Source organism: Anoplolepis gracilipes, chromosome 15 (genome assembly GCF_047496725.1).
Source record: "Anoplolepis gracilipes chromosome 15, ASM4749672v1, whole genome shotgun sequence".
NCBI classification, from domain to species: Eukaryota; Metazoa; Arthropoda; class Insecta; order Hymenoptera; family Formicidae; genus Anoplolepis; species Anoplolepis gracilipes.
The window spans coordinates 480,500-501,035 of record NC_132984.1 but is presented as its reverse complement, the minus strand read 5'-3'; the positions used below and the strand labels follow the sequence as shown (position 1 = coordinate 501,035).

The following is a 20,536-nucleotide window of genomic DNA, read 5'->3' as shown; positions in this document are numbered from 1 at the left end:
GGTCTACAATAGATGTAGACGAGACTTAAGATCATCTTAAGACATGTTATTAGTCGACTTAAGACTACGTTCAGCCAATCAGATAGCCGAATAGAAATTTAAGATCTTACTTTAATTCGTATCACACTACGAATTGAAAATTAAAGATTGAAGATTAAAGATTAGAATTTGACTAATCAGAATGAAAAGAATTAAAATTACTTTGTCGTGGTTGGTCAAGTTTCAATCTTCAATTTTTAATTTCAATTTTTAAAGCGTAGTCTGATACGGGCTTTAGGCCGGATCTACAATAGATGTAGTAAGCCTTAAGCCGTAAGAAATTAACCAATTACAATTGACTTTCGAGAAGAATAATGAATATGATTGGTTCATTTCTTAGTTATTGTAGACCCGGCCTAACTGAACTTGTTTCGAACACGTCATATACGGTCGGACCCACAGACTTTTATATAATACATAGGGCGCGTTCGGGGAGACGCTATTAGCGCTAACAGTATCGTTCTATTTTTGTTCAACTTTTAATGAATAACAAAGACAGAACGACACTGTTAGCGCTAATAGTATCTCCCCGAACGCGCTCATAGAAGTCTGTGATCGGACCTCTTATCCTACGACATTTTCGATCCGGAATCTTCCCCTTAAACCTCTGATCCTACGACAAAAATTTGAGAATGGGGGTATAATTCTCCTTTCGCGGTCGTAGCATGAGAGGATTTTTTATCGTAGGATAAAGGCCGGTCTATAATGGCAATAAGCGGTACAGAGTAAGAAGTATGAAATGGGATTTGCCCATTTCGTTACTCCCGGCTTTTAATTCATCAGTTGTTATTTCTTACTCCTTACTCTGTATCGCTTACTGCCATTGTAGACTGGCCTTAAGAGGTTTCGTAGCATAAGAAGGTCGTAGGATAAGAGGTCCGACTGTTATACTAATACTATATTCGAAAGATTCGAAATAATGAGAAATGGCTGACAATATGTCGTGCAGTGTTTTGGAATGTTTGGTTATAATTTGCTAAAGCGTTCAGTGTTGTAGTATTGCAATTAATTTGGATTGATACAATACAAACTGCTAATTAAATAACAGAAATGGGATGTATAGTGTGTGGTACACCGTGGAAAAAAAATAGCAAAATTTCTTTTCATACGTAAGTATATATATATATATATATATATATATATATATATATATATATATATATATATATATATATATATATATATATGCATATATTCAATGAACTATTATGATTTAAAACCAAATAAAATATATGTATAATTAAAGTTTACAAAATATATATTTGAAGGTATATATCTTGTATTAAAATTCTCTTAAATTTATACAAGAGATCTTTCATTTGTTTTATCTCAGTAATTCGCTCATATTAATGATTTTTTTTTATACAAGGTGTCATGTAAAGTATATTATAAGGTGTTTTCTTTGTAATTATTAAATAGTAAAGAAAGGATATAAAACGGGATAAGTATGGTAAAATATTGCCCTGAAGATAATTTAATAGTGGGTATCTATTGTAAGAGTAACTATAATGAGCAAATGCTTTAGAAAATGCTGCATATAAACTCGTTAGATTATTTTTGAGAACAATTTTACCATATTTATCCTGCTATATTCTTTTTTTGCAATTTTTATGGTTTGTTGAATCTTTTTCAAAAAATAGACAGGATACTAACCTGCAAGCCCTTTAAAAAAAGATATTTAGTATTATTTTTTTTTTTTTTAATGGAATTGTATATAAATTTTTAAATTAAATTTCTCTTAATATGATATTAATATTTAATTAAAATATTGTTTCATATTTTTGTGATACGTCCTTTATATCTTTACAATGTATATGTATGCATGTATGGTTTTAGACTTCCAAAAAATCCTAGTCTTCGAAAACAATGGATTAAAATATGCAACTTACAAAAAGGGTCAAATAAGTCTCCTAAGTTATCTTCAATTAGAGTGTGTTCTGCACATTTTGATGCTGATTCCTTTTCCTCAATTTTTTCAAAAGATAATGGTCAAGTAGCACATCTTAAACCTGATGCTGTACCAAAATTAGGAATATTTAAAGGAATATTTAAAAGAAAACAATTTATTCGAAAGAAATCGAATCAGTAAGTATAACAAGATTAATACACAATAGTAGGATAAAAAAAGAAATTTTATTAAATTTATATATAGGGTGTTTTAAGTGATATGGTCGATTATTTTGCGAATCGATGATTTTATTGAAAAATGTTTCAGACAAAAGTTGCATGGTTTGAAGGGGAACATAAGATGGTACCATTGGTTTGGATAGTTGTTTGAAGGTCACATAAAGGACATCTTTAATTTCTTAAATGGAACCTACTATTTTTCATTACATATTCTTGTAGCTTACCTTAAAAGCTTTCCAAAACACTATAATAAAATATTTTTTCATTAAATACTTTTCGAGTTATAGGGCTTTAAAGTTGCAGTATTTTGACATAAAATACAAGATATCTCGTAAAATATTCATTTTTCGATTATCGTACCTTAATACTATTATGCACAGAATAATGAGACAAATCAATTGGTGTAAAGAAAACACATAATTATCTTTAAGAAAAAATTTGAATTTGCAACTAGCAGTTACACACACATTTTTACTTTACCTTAATTATGTGTTTTAATTACGCCGGTAAATATGCATAAGTACTATTCCAAAGAAAACTCAAATTTTTTTTATTGTAATCAACAAAACTAGTGCGAAGATAGTACGTACAAGTATTTTTACGAAGGCGCAAGTCTTTTTATAAAAGAATATGTAATGAAAAATAGTAGGTTCCATTTAAGAAATTGAAGATAACCTTTACGTGACCTTCAAACGACTATCGAAGGTCAAACCAATGGTACCATCTTATGTTTCCCTTCAAACCTAACCTAACCATGCAACTTTTGTCTGAAACATTTTTCAATAAAATCATCGATTCGCAAGATAACCGACCATATCACTTAAAATGAAACATTCTGTATATATCATTTTCATTTTATCATCTCTCTTTAACTCGAATTAGCCTTCTAATAATATTGCGATTTTTAAAAATTTCAATTTATAAAGCACATATATGAAGTCGATGTTTTTGACTATGTATTATGTATTGTAATAGTATCAACCAATCAGCGATTCCATAACAAAGATAGCAATTTATCCAGCATGTGTGTCCTTTTCTACGAAAATTGAGTCATTTCTCTCTTAAAGATTCACTCTAGTATGATATAACTCAATGACAAGAATCTGTTCTCGCGGTCTTGCTACGTTCTGTGTGGTTTGTGTATCGCATAGATGTGGTAACTTCTAACCTCAATGACTGTTTACGATATATACATATCTCGAAGTATGAAATTTATAACACATTTTTCTTTTTATTCTTTTTCTTATTCTTTCTCTTATTATTAGCGTCACATACATGTCATGCGCACGATTCATGAAAAATGCGTGATAATAATAACATTTGTCATGAAGCAAACGTATTTATTTAAACCTTTTCATTAGCATCATGTAATAAATAAATAAGGTAAACTTGGAAGTTTGATTACATATTTCGAGAATTACGTACATCTTTTTTTTTTTTTTTTAGTTATTGTATATCTTTTTTAGATAATTTGCGTTGTACAGTGAAATTTTTTGCATGTTTATATATGACAAATATGTTAGATTTTATTTCTTTTTTAGTAAAGTTGCTTATAAGTAAGTGATCTTTAAGCGATTTTTTATATTTAGAATTTTTCGTTTATTATATCTTTTTAAATTTAATTTGAATATCTTTTTTTGTAATTTATCTCTAGTAGTGACATCAATTATTTTTGTGATATAGGAAGGATACTGAGACAAATTGGTATCTGGATAAAGTTTATGAAAAACATTGTATCCCACATCTAGATGAGATGAATAACAAAAAAAAGGTAACAAGTGAAGAAGTCAAGAATAGATCAGATGGATTTAAAAGAGGATTGGAAGCGGATAAAATCCTTGGGTCAGCGGATGATAATGGAGAGCTAATGTATTTGATGCAGTGGTGAGTAAAGATTACTCTATTACATAACATATTTATTTCTAATAATATAATAGATGCAAATATGAAATGTACATTATAAGAGAAAGTTATACTAAAATAAAAATAATTTGAAAATATTATTGAAACTAATCTGCAACAAAAATGGATTTTTTTTACAGGAAAGGAACAGATAGAGTCGATATGGTAACTGCTAAAGAGGCCAATGTAAAGTGTCCTCAAATTGTTATCCGATTTTACGAGGATAGATTAACTTGGCACAAAGCAAAACCATGCGTAAAGTAAATGCTTTCTTGAGAAAATAAAATTGTACATGTAAATATTTTGTAAGAACATTATTTTTATTATATTTAATTATATATAAAATATTCTTTAGGAAATCGACTGCCATGCACTTATATGTGTAATAAAATGTTTTATGCATATTTTTAAAATCTTGTTTCCTTAATTTTAGATTCCCAATGTTTGAATCATAATTTTGTGATGTTATTTTTTAGCTGCATTACTTTTACAATGTTTTTTTTTTCAATTCCCTGATTATATATATATAGAAAGAAATATAACAACTTTATAATATATTATTTGTCTGATTATCATGTATTAGCAATTACTGAGAAACATTTCTCAAACAAGAGTTTCTAAATTAATTGATGCACAAAATTAAGATATAAAGATATAAGCGCTTCTCACTGTACATTTATCTTTTATACATAATTTTGAACACACAAAAAGAAATAGCTGAAAAGAATAGACCAACGAGTAAGATCTACAACTTTTTTTTTCCATCATTTTATTACTGTTCGACAAAATAATAGAGGCGAATACAATGAATAATGTATTGCAATGTTTATACAGAACGTTGCGTTTCGTTATCATCAGCGTATCTCTCTTAATATAATAATCAATATATGTACAGATTAGATCGCTGATTGTAACGAATATCCAGGGTCGTTTTATTTACAAAAACCCGCCAATTACAGTGTCGATCAGAGATCAATAAGTTTTTGGAATCTTTTAAAATAATGAATTGCAATTAGAAATCATAATGTTTTAAAAAATCGAAAATTAATTATTTTCACTGTATAGATATCAAAATCGAATACCGGAAATTTTATCTTTGAGTACATTGCTAATCATTATTTTGATAGACAAGAATAGAATTGAAACTGGAGTCTCTTATTCTTTGTCGACAAATGATTTGTCAAACAAATCTGTCTAAATTGAAATTTATATCGTGAAATATAATTATGAAAAATGTTTGATTTAAGAAAAAATTTCAATCAGAAAATGTCAAAATTGCAAAAATGGATTTCCTCGTTCTCTTGAATGAGCAATTTTCGAACGGACGACACGCGATAAAAGGGATATATGTAACATGCGACACGACTCGCTATTTACAATATTAATGTAGCTGGACGTACAATATACTTATATATTATATTTTAGGTCCATGCTAGCTACCCTAACGCCACTCGAAGATGGCGTCCGTCTTGAAAATCTTAAAAAAAAAAAAAAAAAAGAAAAAGAATAAAATAACAAGTCAAAAAGCTTCGAGCGGTAGTACAAATACAGTATTATACATGTCATTCCCACGACGAAAGAAAGATCAGAACTTTCGCGGTCGACCCCGTTTCCGAGGAGACGCGATCTTACAGGTGTTTGGGCGGGCGCGCAGTCTCCGTCGTAGATTTCTCGGCGTATCGCTGTGCATTCTCAGGTGCTGCAAGAACAGTATTCTGGATTTGATCAGCTTCTTACAGACATGGCATCTGTGTAGTTGTTCTACAAATAACACAATAGGATTGGAAAGAATGTCTCATATATTAAAATTTGTCAACAACTGTGTTATTCTATAATTTAGATACATACCAGACTTTTTAGTGCCATGCTGCAAGCTGTGCGCGTCCAACAAAGCGGAACTTGGAAACCACCGGCCGCAATCCGTGCAGCTGAGCTTTTTTGTTTCCCACGACGAATTGCCCCTTTGTTTCCGTTTTCTCTTTACTCTAGCCAGTAGACTAAGCTCGCTTTTTGGTGTATCGTCATCCTCACTCAGTTCCTCCTCCTCTTCCGTTGAAGTTACTTCCTTCCGTTGAATCGATCTCCAGGATTTGTTCTGGGTTCTGTTATTAAAAAGCATTGATGAGTAAAATGTATCGATATATATTTTATTAATATATTGTGGATGAAGCTAACGGATATTAGATTTTACTGAAAAAAAAATAAGATAGAAAATATAACAGCATGCTTTAAAGAAACCGGTTGATAAGAGAACAGAAAAGAGTTTAAATGACTAATTACAAAATAGTCGCGCATATTATAGAATCATATAAAAAAAAAAAAATGAGATTAAAAAAAAATATTACCACTTTTTCACGTTGAATTGCAAAATAGTTATTTTGAATTAATTAAAAAGAAGTAAATTAGTTAATTAATAAGTTATAATATTAATAGAAGTTAATTAATAAAGATACCTATAGATGTAATGTCATGTTTCTCTAAAAATAAAATAATAAAAATAAATATATTTTAAAGTAAGACATAACAAGGAGATTGATATTATCTCGCACATATGATCAAAATTAATTCTATATAAGAAGAAAAATGTGATATATAAGAAAATATGACTATTATTGAGTCATATTTTGATGAAGAAGCAAAATCCAACCTGTACTTTTTCTTCTGCGAATGTGCCGCACGAACGTGACGCGCCAAAGCCACGACCACGTCGAACTTTTCCTCACAAATCTTGCAGGCGTATTGCTTCCTGACTTTTTGACTTTTCTTCTTATCTTTGGGCTTCCTTTCACTGAGCCTGAGAGCATTCGTCGGCGATTTCTGGCAAATTCTAAGGTGCGTGTCGAAGGCGCGTCGCTGCCGAAAATTCTTGGAGCAATGCTCACATTGCATTATACCGTTGAGCTTCGTCAAATCATCGGCGGATTCGTCCTCATCTTCTTCATCATCATCCTCCTCCTCTTCATCATCACCGTTATCGGAATCGGAGTCTCTTACCATAATAATCTCGTTTTCCTTGTCACTGGAATATTTGTCTTTGCTATCATCCAAAGTGATTTCCACCACGTTGCAGTTTGGCTGCTTCTCCTCCTCTTCCGCATCCAAATCGATCACTTCCACCTAGAAAATGAGAATCTATTAAAGTTCAAGTGTATTTAAAGATATTTGAATATCTAAATATATTTTTCTTCGATAAATATATTGTTTTTTTTCGATTCTGACTCTCCTGTGCCTTGGGAGGATTCAATATCTAATTTTACAACCTTTGAATAATATGTGCAATATTATTGAGATGCAATCTCAATAATAATTGAAGAATAATTTGCAACTATTGAAGAAAAATTACAAATTAAATACTAGTCCAATAGATCAAAAATTGCAAATTTATATGTTGAAAGATTCGAGAACGTCATAATTTTAATTCACTAATCATTTGTATATAATGCATTCACCTCTCGTCGCTTCGACCGTTTAATCCTCTTTGTATTGGGCATGGTGTTGCGCATCTGTGTCGATAATCGTCGTCGCCGTCTGCCGCGTTTCTTGTTCGTTAATTCCTCCTCGCTCAACATCGATGCCGGTTGGATGATGATCTCACCATCATCCCGATTTACAGAGACCAATTGTTGCTTCCGCGATCGTTTGACTTTCAGTTGTGGTTGCGGAGTATTCGCTATCATTGTCGTCGATGGAGGCGAATCGGTTAATGTATCGATCAACCGTTGTCGATCATCTTCCGTGACGGAAACATGATTAGTCGATGACATGTACAAGTCTAATTCGTCCATGTCTTCATTCGATGGCTCGATGCTTGTCGAAGAATCGTGTAAAACATCTCGTGGAAAGCCTGCCGATTCGTCGTTTTGCAACCTGCCAAATTTTTTATCGCCTTTTTTCGCCCTTTCGCGAAAGGTCTTCAGATTTTGCAATGTCGTCTGAATCTCGTCGAACGTCAACTCCGAGTCTGACTGATGGTCGCCCTCTAAAAGAATGTATTGCACGGTCGAACGTTCCATCAGTTCATTTTCGGATTCGCCATTATTGTGATTCTCATCTGCTTGTTCAGCTAAAAAAATATTTTTTCAACCTTTATATTTATATATAGAAAACAAGGTACGCAAGGGCTTAAGGAGTAAGCAAACTTAAATAAAAATCACATTTAAAAACTTAAACTTAAATATAAGTCACATTTTAAAATTAAACAAACGCGAAATTTAATATGTTAAAATGTTACAAATTTATGAGATTATTAAAGAAACAAAAAATAAATCATAAATACGCAAAGAAATTTACAAGTTATAAGTAGAAATAAAACAAAATACTCATAAAATACAAAAAAGTAAAGAACAGAAAACGCAAAAATAAATTATTTTCTATAAATTATTTGATTTTATTTCTACTTATGACTTGTAATTTCTTCAAATATTTATAATCTGGTTTTTAATGTTTCTTTAATAATTTCATAATTTAAATTTGCAATTTTAAATTTTACATCCGTTTAGTTTTAAAATGTGACTACTCATTTATATTGTAAGTTTACTTGCTCCATAATCCTTTGTATACTTCGTTTATTATATTTGAAGCCTTTTGTTTATAATTATATATAGAAACAATATGCATTATACACATGCACGCACAGGTATGAGAGATTTACTATATATAAAAATAAATTCAATATAGTAAACTTATTTCTGTAGAATAAAAATAATTTGTATATAAAAGAATTTGCATTGATTTTTACCGATATTTTCGGAATTGTTGTTATTCATCATGAATAATGTGACATTCGATTGTTCATCGGCAGTGATGTGAATCCTATCAGACGTAGTGGACGTTGAATTAATCTTGATAGAATTGTTATAGTCCTGGCAAGTTTTATAATTGTGCACTATTCCACAATCTCCTTCCTGCACAACGCTCTTTCCGTTGCTACAGATTGACGTGTCACGAGTGAAAATCTTGTCGTTTGCTTGCTCACTGATTTCTTCAAAATCCTCTTTGTGATAAAACACTGGTGGCTGGGTAGATATTAATCGTTTCTTTATCTGCGATGGTTTTTTTACCGTTCGCACGGCTCCTTCACCTATTAGTCGCTCTACATCTGCTCTGTAAGTATATTTATATTGTAATTTTTGCAATATAATCAATTTATGAAAACAAAAGGATAAAAAAAGAGGAGAAACTAATATTTCTAACTAAAAAAAAACTAAATTTCTAAAAATTAATTTTTTAACTAAATCTGTTTACTTACTTCATGAGAAATTGGAAATTACTCGGAGGCTCGCCAGATTCATCATAAACAGCCACGGCAAATATCTCTTCCGAGTCTTCCACAGCATAGAGAGCTAATTGTTGCCCTGCTGCGGTGACAAAAGTGGCGATCGTTTCCTCGTCGCTCTCTTGCTCGTCCATCTCAATCTCCTATGGGTTATATTTAATCGTTACATAAATATATTACCATTAATATTATATCTGTATAATACTATAATATTAATATTATATTACTATTAGGTTAAAACTAATAAATTTCAATTTCCATTTTATGGCTTAAAAGCAAATAAATAAAAAGTCAATTTCTAAATATGTACCTCCCAAGATTGTTCAGCAACTGTCTCGCAATCCCATTTTTCATCCATCAAATCCTCTGTCAATGGAACAGAAACTATAGATTCCTTGTAATCTAAAACTGTTTTGTCATAGGTTTCCAGATTCTCTTCAAAATACATAGTCGTATCCGTCTTGCTACCAATTTTGTTTGGTAAATATCCATTTGTATCTACAACTATCTCTTCACCTACAATCTACAAAATATAAGAATTTTAGAAATATTGATCTAGAAGTACCATCATTGGTAAAACTGAATTTTTTACCAGACTCTCCTCAATACCATCTTTCTTCGCTGCGCATTGTTCTAATTTTTTATCTTGAAAGCTGATTGTTGCAATTGTCCCATCAGATATATATTCTTCGTAAGCATGTAACCCACTGGTAAATGACATTTTTTAGAATAATTCAATGAAACATTATCACTGTTAATATAATCATAGTAAATATCTGTAGACATACAAATACAAAAGTATACATAAAATATATTACATTTTATATAAAATATAATGTATTCAATATTATATATTTATATATATATATATAATTTAAAATAAATTTTTATATTAAAATTTATCAAAACATTATATAATATATATATATATATATATATATATATATATATATATATATATACACACATTTGTTAAATTAAATTATATATATATATGTACATTTTATTTATAAAAAAAAAAAAAAAACATGATCAATGTTTTAATTGCTCTTACAGGCGATGATGCGTTTGTTAATGCGAAAATAACGTCATTAAAATCATAATAATCAACAGTTCCTGTTAAACTACAAGTGGTTCGAATTATCGGAGAGAATGACTTTAGGTTTCTACTTATTGTTATCTTGTTCCGAGCAGACCGATAAATTTCTAATTACATCTCTCCTTGTAACTTGAATACGTTGCGTAAATGTTGATTTTAAGGTTATGTTTATCCAGAGAGCGTAATCAGATACGCGAGGAAGAGTGTGATAAACGGATGCATACTTGCTCACGTAAATACGCGCTTCGTTTCTCTACGAGAAGAGCAGTATGTCGCGACATAAGAGCTTCACAGGGTTCGCAATATCGAACAACATAACACTCATTGGTGTAGCAAGAGCATTATACATGAGCGGAAACCGCTTGTGGTCGCGAGAACAATAAATAATTTCAGTGTTGTCAGGACGCAAAGAAAAAGGAAAAAAAAAAAAAAAAAAAAAAAAACAATAATTTCTACCAACTGAACGGTATAAAAAAGCACCAGACTGAATCAGATTACGTAAGATTGAAATTTGACCAATCGGATGAAAGAAATTTCAGCTCCCTTTCTTCTGATTGGTCCTTCAATTTTCAATGCGCCAGGCTGACATTAGAAGTCGTCTTCTTCTAACGCTATGACAGACAGAGAGAGAGAGAGAGAGAAATAGAAGTCATTGACCAATGAAAAATCAGATAGGAAGGTGACGCAAGTTACTTTTGACTAGAGACCCTGGAATAAGAATCTGGCCAAGAGATAGCCACTTTTGATTGGTTTGTCAAGTCTTGGCTAATTTCTATAGGTTAGAGTGAAATATATTGAGAATTGAGATGAAATGATATCGAGAAAAATGTCCATCTATTGATCGGAAATGCTTAGAGTTGTTTGACCGATCGATCAAAACAAGAGGTCAAAGATTTCTTTGTTTGATTTAATCAATTTTAGATGCATCAAATCACGCTCGATTGATCAATCAAAACAAAGAAATCTTTTTGATTTCAATTCAAACTACATATTCGAATTACTTTATAAACGGAGTGATCAACAGTGCGATATAGCTACGGTATCAACTTACACGGTAATAAGTTTCTGACATTTAAACGAAAAATATTTTTGTCGCCTCTTTTTGATTGTTAAAGTAGGAAATTTTTCAATTTTCTTACACTTATTAATTTTTTATAAACCATATCGAGAAAAAAATGTAATAAAACCAGCGAAGATACGAGCATAACCTCAAGACATTTGAACTTGTGAATCATTGAAAGAGTTTATTATTATTTAATTCAAACAATTGTGATTGTTGTTGTTAATTCGAGCTGTTCTTGTTTGAATTTTCAGCATTATACTTGGAATGTTCGTAATAAGTTATTCCTGACAGATACGTAATCCTCTTCTTGCATGATAAAATGGAAAAGATTGTTCTATCTCTATCTGTACTCTTAGTTATAATATTGACATCGTCAATCGCTGAAACGCAACAAAAGAAGAAATCATGGCGCGACAAGGATATAAGAGACATGACGGACGCTGATCTGGAGCATTTGCTGGATCAGTGGGAAGTACGGTTGATTATTGTATTGTTTCATTAGAAAGACAAACAAATTTGAACAGATATTTTAATTAAGCTAATATTTCAGGAAAATGATGAACCTCTCGAACCGGATGAATTACCAGAACATTTGCGACCCAGTCCAAAGATAGATATATCCAAGGTAATAGATTGTTTTACTATGTTTACATGTAAAGATTTATGACTGTTAATTTAATTTCTTAAATATGCATGAATTTATTAGTTTTTTACATTTATGCATAAAATATTCCAAAGTGTAGATAGATACTTTGGATCCAGATAATTTGCTGAGAATGACAAAGAAAGGGAAAGGTGTTATGATGTTTGTGGATCTTAAGCCAGAAATTTCAGAAGAACAAGCTGAAATTATAATGCGTATTTGGCAGACCAGTTTGCAGAACAATCATATTATTTCAGAGAGGTATTTTTATATATATTTTTTTTATATTTTATATATATTATTATATTTTTATATTCCATGCACAAGATATTGTAAAAAAATTTATCTACTCTTCATTAAAGAACTTTTTAAATCATGTTTTTTAATAATTCTTATATATTTATAGGAACAAATAATATAATTCCATAAACATGAATATTATAATTAAATAAATTTCACTTAATTCGATACTCAAAAAACAAATATTCAGCAATATGAATAATGAAATGATTCAATATGTGATTATGTGCAGATATCCAATCGATGTAAAACGTTCGATATATATGTTCCGCGAAGGATCTCAAGCTGTTGATGCTAAAAATTACTTGCTGAAGCAGCCCGAATTGTCTCATCTCACCCTTGAAGGACAGACATATTATAGTAACGAGCAACAACAGGTAATGTTACATGTTGATAAGTCTGTCTTTAAAAATTTTTATAAGAAATACAACGAGCTTAATTCCTTCCAGAAAACAGCCGACGAGTCGATAAGAAAGCAAAGTAGAAAACAGAATTCTGAGTTGTAATCTTGATGCATTCCTACATTTTTCAAATATTTTCTGATTTTAAAATAACCTTTGATAAAAATATTTTTTTCGAAATATATTTTCAATACTTATGAGTAAACAAATTGTTTTTGATAAGTATTAAGCAACATATGTAAATTTATCGATGCATATAATTAATAAAACAACTTATACATCACATATATTTAAAAACATTTATTGAACAACATAAGATAAGCTCTGTAGAATGAGTGAAAGGGCAACAAGTGTCATTTGTTTGGGTTCACTTGGTCGTGCTTGTCTTACTGGCAAACTCTAACTGCGTGTCGTTCATTGCTTTGACCTCTCGCTGAAGTTCCTTCACTACAGTGGCAAGGGCATGTGGATTCACTCCATTTTCACACAATCTGATGCAAATACTCAGGGTATTCTCGTCGAGATTCGTGTTCAGCAGCTTGGAAATCTGGTACAGGGTTCGGAACGTTTTACGAGCGGCATTCACCTGGTGATTCACAGGCTCCGGCATGCTGGCTCGCTTCCGTTCCTTTCTGAAAATAGATGAAACACTCGTGTTGCATAAAAAACGTTTATTTCATTTGAATTCGTTTGGAGAAGAAAAATTTTATTATATAAACAGGTCTTAGTATGTATATAAATTATGTATAATTAAATATTAGTGTGTGTATATATATATATATATATAATTTTTTTTAATTTGTCAGTGTCCAATTTCCAAATACATTTTATAGAAAATTAAATACACTTTTTAAATCTCTTTTTTTTCTCTCTCTGCACTCTCTTTTCTATTTTAAATAATTTTAAGACAACAGTTAATATCTGTCAAAAAATAAAAAGCATCTGGATATAAAATCAATGTGCAAACTATTTTATATTAATTTGAGAGAAAACTAAAATAATTGTGATTTAATTAAAATTCAGTACATTACTGTCTCTACAGTAGATGAGAAAAGACAGTTTAACAATAAAGAGAAAAACAGGTTAGATTTTTAATTAACCAAGTTTTTCTAGATTTAGAAATATTTAAATACAATAATAAATTCGTTACTACTTTTTCTCACGAATTAAATACTCACTCGTCGACGTTAGACAGTTTTATGACACAATATCACAAGCATTCGTCGCAAAAAGAGGATTGTCAAGTCCCGGGAAGCTTGTAAACATAAATAATGGCGTGATAGATACTTCGACTTATTTGATTGACCAATCAGAAAAGAGGCAATGATTTCTCTTGTTCTGATTGGTCAATACTTGAAGAAGCTGGTTGTGTCGGTTGGTTTTAGAACGCAACCTGTAAAGGACCGTTTACAATAGGTGTTGTAAGTCGTAAGCCATAAGAAATTAACCAATGATATTCGATATTCTTCTCTAAGGTCAACTGTGATTGGTTAATTTCTTGCGGACAATGACTTACAACATCTATTGTAGACGGCCCTTAACACGACGTAAATGTAAATATAATTCCTGTAAAATGTTAAATAATTTTTATAAAATATTGACATTAAAAAGTAAATAAAATAAGTAAAGCAAGAAGGATCTTTTTATAATTTAACTGAGAACTTTATCGACACCGTCATCGTGTTTGACGTATAAAAAGTGGTGCGAAAAAAGTGACTTATTGTTATCCATGTGATTTGTGTGGTATGTGTGTGTGTGTGGATTTACACAGTACATTTTTACACAGCAGTTTTATACTGTATGTGTGTTAATGTATATTTATTGTTGCAGAATCTAATCTATCCCTATCTATGTATATGTATGTATTTACATTCAAGTTTTGAAACATTGACAACAATCTGTAAAGTTGTTTTATAGATAGCATGGAATAAACGTTTCGTGGTGCACGACGAATATTAGTTTTGCATGAAAAAATTAATTTCAACATAATTGTTACACAGGTATCATTTCTCGAAAGAATGTTAATCTAATGTATCTAATCGACTGGCCAACGAGAAACATAAATTGTCTACCATTATTATTAATAATTTATTTATATTATTATTAATAATTAATTTAGCAACTTATTTTTTATTATTTTCTTGAGATATCAGAAAATTCTTTTACTCGAAATTTCAAGTGCTTACGCTACTTGTATTCTTTCAGTATTTCACCAACAATTGTTCACAAGCATTAAACTGAAGATGCGCCGCAAATTAAGAAGAGGTCCCAAGAAAGTCATAAAAATAGATGAAAAAGACGAGTCTCTATTGAATAGAAGAAACGACATGATTACGTTATTAAATGCTTTTTTCAAGTATGGATATTCAGATATTCCTTCTACTGTATTGCCAGCTATGTCTGATGAGGAGCGCCATGCTGCGATACAGTCAGCATTTGAACAGGCAAAACTTACTTTTAGCAACAAGCCTTCAATAATTGATTGGTTGAACAGTGATATATTTAGCAAAGATGATTATACTATACCTTTGGCATTATTACTTATCGCATTATATGAGCATCATCCATTATCTGAAGAAAGAGATGAAGACTATAACTTTAGGTATGGTATATAGAAAAGATATTTTAAATTTCTCTTCACAAATACATATTTTTTTCTTATATATTTTAATATTTTTAATTCTCTGTTGTGTCAATTTTATAATGTTTGATATATTTAACATCATATATATATATAATTTGTTTTGTAGATTTTTACAATATATATATATATATATATATTTGAATTTTTTAAACCCATAAAATTATTAACTGTTCGTCGATAATTGATAGAACATCTTTTTGCAGGGAGATATATCTTTTTCTTTACAAGATGACAACAAATCAAACTCCACCATGTCTATCACATAATTCTGCAAAAATTTTACACAAAGTATTGTCCGAGTTAATAGACGAAGTGTGGCCAAGCATGCAGTCAGAGCTTCTTAAGTATCTAAAAAATGTACATATTTACAGCAGACCTGAAAGCAGGAGAACATATTCGGGAAAGAGTTAGTTTTTGCTTTGATTTCTTTATATCAATCCTTAGATACTTCTCTCATTGCAATTTTCTATACACAGTAACACTGCATTTATTTTTCAATTAACGTTATATATTTATATCAAATATACAAAATAGAGAAAATGCTTTATAAAACTTTATTTATATTGTAATTTTAAAATCAACATGTACAATATACATATATTGTTCATGATACAATTAATAATGCAAAAGTCTTTCAGGAGACTTCAAATGTGTATTTGTTTTATTTCTAAATGCTCAAGTATCTAAGGATCAATCTTAGGATTAAGAGAAGCTGTCAAAAATTAATCTTTATAAATTCTTTCAGAAATACTGCAGAGAAAAGCAGCAAAGAATTATTCCTAGAACTACAAGTGATTTTAATTAATTTGACTTAATAATTTTCAAGTTTCTTTAGTTTAAGATTGTTAGACTTTAGAAGATTTAAAATTCCAAAAAAGAATTGTAAAACTTAAGAAATAGGAAATTATTTGTTTTAATTTTGAAACGTTATTAGATATATACACGTTAATATTTATTTAATGCGACTTATCGGATTTCGAAATTATTAAACAAAAATGATTATATGACACGATTATGTCAGTATGGGGAGAATGGGTTGTTTCGTAAGAAATATGTATCTGTCTTTTCTCTTTAATTCGTCAAAATTAATATGTATTGATAATTTTCTCTAATTCGCGCTGATTATATTCGTTTAATTAATTGTTTAGTATTTCCCAAGCATCGTCTTCCGCTTTAGAATTCCAGTTTTGTTGTGCTTTATTGTCTGTTTCAAAACTGATCAGCGATTCTTCCTTTTTTTCTGCTTTTGACTGTCTCTTTGATGTTACTGTCTTACTTGTTTGCTTTGTGTCATTGTTCCACTCCCAATCGCAATTTGATATATTGGAGAAACCTCCAGTAGAAATATTACTTCTAAAATAAATTAAGCAAAGAGTGAATTTTTATAAAATTCCAATGTATTAATAAGCAAAAACGTAATATCCAATATTTATTAATTAATGAGAAATACTATACTTTTATTTTCTTATTAGAAATTTAAAAGTAACTTACTTTGAACTGGAGCTTTTCACAAGAGATGATTTTTCGTTGGAGCGATTTGATGATTGCATCGAATCGCTATTTTGATACGCATTAGGACAATTAGATGAACATTGATATAGATCTGTAGAATCGTACTGTTTTTGTTGTTCGGCTGAATTGGTCCCGGCTATGTCACCCCATCCTCCTCGTCTAGTTATGTCCCCTACCTACACATTACTTTCTTTTATATTTCTTACATTTTTAATATTTGTTCACAGATTCGATTCTTATAATTAACTTTAAGTATATATAGTACACAATCTAGTCTTTACAAAATCAAATGATAGTAACAAAAGAAAAAGCAAATAAAAATGTTTGTACCTTTGTAACTAAATGATTAACCTGGTTTCCGACGTCCTCTAATAATGTGCCGTCTCGAACCTAATAGCGTAATACGAAAAGAAAAAAGAAACATGGAATAAACAAAAGTGTGTTTTTTAAAATATTAAACTTAATTAAATCTGATGTAAGACAGAAATGATTAAAAATAAACCTACAAAAATAATGAGTATTAATGTGTTTATAGTATCAAGTAAGTTCACTCTGCATAAGCTTGTAATAATGAAAAAAGTATAAAGATATATTGTACATATGAAAGTAATGTGTATAAATGCAACAGCAAGTTATAGTCAATGTTATTTAAATTATGTTCAGTTAAAATTAAGTAATTAGTGTAATTTTAATAGAATATCTGTAATATCATATATTCAATATTATTAAATTTTTCATTCTTAATTTAATTTAGATTTTCAAGACTCTTTCTGATATCCTTAACACTTGCCTTTTGCGTCGCGAGTCCTCCGATCTTGATAGCATTTTCGGTAGCTTTGCTCGCTATTTTTGATGCTGAAGAAGAAAACATTGACCAACCCTGCAAAATTAAGATGTAACAGTCCGATTGTTTTGTCAACTATACATTACAAAAGTTCAATAAACATTAAAAATCATACAGTCGCTAATGAAGAAACCGCGGTGTCAAATAGTTCCTGAGACGAACTTTTGGGTGGTGGATCCATTTGATAACCAAAGCCACCGTACTTGCCACCTTGACTTGGTGGAATGTTACTGAAAACAAATTTGAACAATTAAAATTTTTAGTTTTCAAGTTCATTTCTCAATCTTTTGTTTTTTTTTTTTTTTTTTTTTTTTTGTATTGTTAGTGATTCGCTTTAATCCAAATTTTAGTTTATATGAGAGATTCAAAACTATAGAGGTGCTCCTGACAAGATATAGGAAATAAATCAACTTACTCTGGACGATTAGCGTTTTCGTTCTGTTTTTTCGCAAAAAAAAATTCCGTTTGTGTCTTTAGGCTGTTGGAATTCATATTTTGGTAAGAAGAGGATAAATCGCTCTGATACGAATACTCTTGCTTGCTTTCAGTGAACACTGAAGGCTCAAAATCCTTCGCCGTTGAACTACTTGGGCTCCAAGATTCTCCTCGTGCCAATGTAGCGATCTAAGAGCAAGAAAAGAAATGTTTAAGAGAAGAATAATATGATAAAAACTATATAAAAGAGATGATTAATTTAATCATTATACATGTATAACCAGCAGCAGTTCAACAAACTATCTCACCTTGTCTCTATACAATGCTGCAGCTTTTGTGTTGTAACGCTGTGAGATGGACATAAACTCATCCCAGTCAGGTTGACTCTCGAAGAATTCTCGAGCATTTCTATTACCACCGACTTTCATTTTCTCTAATTCTACATCCTTCCATTTATCCATAGAGACAGAACGGACGAAGGACAAGTGTACACCTAAACCACGGTGCTTGCCTGAACACTCCAGACATATCCAGATCCCATATGTCACAGATACCCATTGTGGATTGTGGCTCTCGCATTCAAAGCATTTCTGCAAAATAAATATACAGGTTTATATAAATCTTTCAAGTTACATATTACAAAGTCAATTACTTATAAACATATTAATAAATATTAATAACAAAAATAGAGAAATATGAAGTATAGAGATAAAAATTACATTTAAATAAGAATCAACCAAAATTTAATTTAAAATATCTATAATTAACCGACTGTAACATTTTTAAACTGTCAATTATTTAATTTTTATTCAATGAAAAGAGTATTTTATTAATGTTTTACTCCATTTTCAAGCTTACGTTATTCTCATCCCTCAGTTTCAATTCACTCAGCACTCGTCGTGTCCGTGGACTGGCCATAGTCACATCAATTAGTTATCGAGAGATTCTGAAATTCAAAGCAAGTACAGCGTCAATCAAGGTGACAACAATTTCCCAAAATAGCATTTTTAATTGAAGACTGTAATATGGAATATAAAAAAAAAGTTAATTAAACTTTTGATGAAAAATATAAGAAATTATTTGCAAGTATCAATAAGTCGGGATCAAGTATTTCAATCACTCAAATAAGCTTAATGATAATTATAATATGTAAAATAGAGGAAATAATACAAGTCGAGAATAAAATGTAAGGTTTAAAGTTCGAAAAATTGTTTAGAAATTCCGCGAAATAATTTTCGAATTTTAATTAATTGTAATAGGCTCTCGAAATTATTTGACAGAATCGATAAAAATGTTTACCACAAAAGCATTACATATCGAACGATTCTTCTACAGGATGGGAATAGTAGATTCTATAGAAGTAGACATATTGCAGCGAAAGTCGGACACGATTTTTGCGCTTGGGAACTGGGAACGTGCTTGACGTATTGACGTCATAAGGAGTTTGAAGCTGTCAGCCGCAAGAGGTCATCGTGCCTCTCGCATTTCGATGAATCGAAGAAAGAAGCAGTCGATTAAAAAATATAGTATCGTTGCTGGATCAAAATCTGCTCGAAAAAAATCGAATTCTCTTTCGTTGAGAATTTCATGCAGAATTCGAAATTACTTTTCTTTTTTTTTTTTTTTTTTTTTTGATGACAAAATATAATTATCAATTTCGTCTCTAACGAAAAAAGTAACTTTTTCGGATACTTTTGAGTTTTTTTAACGTGTGTTACTTTTCGAACTTATACGACATAATTTATTTTGTGCAAAATATAAGTAGACATAAGGATTTATTTTAGAAGATTTATTTAGAAGTTACAAAAGCAATCTCAGTACAATTTTATTTTAAATCAAATTAATGTAATTCTTACATAAACTTTGTTATTTGCAGAATTAAAAGATTTTAAACAAAATTTTATGCAATATTTATGAAAAAAAGTTTTTTCATATCACTTTACATCGATTAATATCAATATTATATAATCAACAGATTATAATATTTATTTATTAAAATATATATTTACAAGAAAATTATCATGAATTAAGTGTATGTTGAAAATATATATTATAAACATATATATGTTTCTGTTTAATATCCAATATCTTAGCAAAATATATACAGTACACAATTTTCACTGTAATTTTTTTACAATAAAGAAATTATGCGAGTAAAAAAATACTTATAAAAGTTCTTTATTCCATTTTTTACAATTTTTTTCAGTGGACACTCTGGAAAAAAGAAAAGTTTTGTGATATCTATAAATCGG

The 20,536-nt window shown here is 30.1% G+C and overlaps 5 protein-coding genes across 10 annotated transcripts; 3 read left to right on the top strand and 2 right to left on the bottom strand.

The window, feature by feature from the left end:
* The first annotated feature begins 800 nt into the window (after positions 1–800).
* On the top strand, positions 801–5,572 carry LOC140673837 (chromobox protein homolog 5-like). 2 transcript variants are annotated; one of them, XM_072907042.1, is made up of 4 exons: positions 801–1,148; positions 1,876–2,124; positions 3,850–4,050; positions 4,209–5,572. In XM_072907042.1, exons 1-4 carry the CDS (start codon positions 1,090–1,092, stop codon positions 4,330–4,332), a joined length of 633 nt encoding a protein of 210 aa, XP_072763143.1. In that variant the 5' UTR covers positions 801–1,089; the 3' UTR covers positions 4,333–5,572. The 2 variants fall into 2 exon arrangements, with proteins under 2 accessions (XP_072763143.1, XP_072763145.1); XM_072907044.1 differs by lacking the exon at positions 801–1,148 and adding an exon at positions 2,255–3,322 and having other exon boundaries at positions 1,986–2,124.
* LOC140673836 (uncharacterized) lies at positions 4,368–10,844 on the bottom strand. 3 transcript variants are annotated; one of them, XM_072907039.1, is made up of 9 exons: positions 10,398–10,844; positions 9,936–10,119; positions 9,654–9,866; positions 9,317–9,486; positions 8,807–9,171; positions 7,518–8,131; positions 6,716–7,185; positions 5,917–6,170; positions 4,368–5,829 (listed from the first exon to the last, which is right to left on the bottom strand). In XM_072907039.1, exons 2-9 carry the CDS (start codon positions 10,062–10,064, stop codon positions 5,654–5,656), a joined length of 2,391 nt encoding a protein of 796 aa, XP_072763140.1. In that variant the 5' UTR covers positions 10,065–10,119; positions 10,398–10,844; the 3' UTR covers positions 4,368–5,653. The 3 variants fall into 3 exon arrangements, with proteins under 3 accessions (XP_072763140.1, XP_072763141.1, XP_072763142.1); XM_072907040.1 differs by having other exon boundaries at positions 10,667–10,844; XM_072907041.1 differs by having other exon boundaries at positions 9,936–10,050; positions 10,667–10,844.
* A 424-nt stretch (positions 10,845–11,268) lies between these two features.
* On the top strand, positions 11,269–13,043 carry Boca (LDLR chaperone boca). Of its 2 annotated transcripts, none has more exons than XM_072907038.1 (6): positions 11,269–11,496; positions 11,862–11,977; positions 12,056–12,130; positions 12,249–12,409; positions 12,681–12,825; positions 12,898–13,043. In XM_072907038.1, the coding sequence occupies exons 2-6, from the start codon at positions 11,936–11,938 to the stop codon at positions 12,952–12,954; spliced, it is 480 nt and encodes a 159-aa protein (XP_072763139.1). In that variant the 5' UTR covers positions 11,269–11,496; positions 11,862–11,935; the 3' UTR covers positions 12,955–13,043. The 2 variants fall into 2 exon arrangements, with proteins under 2 accessions (XP_072763139.1, XP_072763138.1); XM_072907037.1 differs by having other exon boundaries at positions 11,757–11,977.
* A 1,643-nt stretch (positions 13,044–14,686) lies between these two features.
* On the top strand, positions 14,687–16,700 carry LOC140673834 (uncharacterized). Its single transcript, XM_072907036.1, has 4 exons — positions 14,687–14,707; positions 15,055–15,451; positions 15,697–15,899; positions 16,239–16,700. Exons 2-4 carry the CDS (start codon positions 15,093–15,095, stop codon positions 16,274–16,276), a joined length of 600 nt encoding a protein of 199 aa, XP_072763137.1. The 5' UTR covers positions 14,687–14,707; positions 15,055–15,092; the 3' UTR covers positions 16,277–16,700.
* On the bottom strand, positions 16,549–19,728 carry Arfgap1 (ADP-ribosylation factor GTPase-activating protein 1). Of its 2 annotated transcripts, none has more exons than XM_072907033.1 (9): positions 19,584–19,728; positions 19,143–19,230; positions 18,593–18,874; positions 18,265–18,473; positions 17,965–18,079; positions 17,796–17,885; positions 17,336–17,395; positions 16,985–17,181; positions 16,549–16,846 (listed from the first exon to the last, which is right to left on the bottom strand). In XM_072907033.1, the coding sequence occupies exons 2-9, from the start codon at positions 19,200–19,202 to the stop codon at positions 16,630–16,632; spliced, it is 1,230 nt and encodes a 409-aa protein (XP_072763134.1). In that variant the 5' UTR covers positions 19,203–19,230; positions 19,584–19,728; the 3' UTR covers positions 16,549–16,629. The 2 variants fall into 2 exon arrangements, with proteins under 2 accessions (XP_072763134.1, XP_072763136.1); XM_072907035.1 differs by having other exon boundaries at positions 19,598–19,728.
* Between the last annotated feature and the right edge of the window lie 808 nt (positions 19,729–20,536).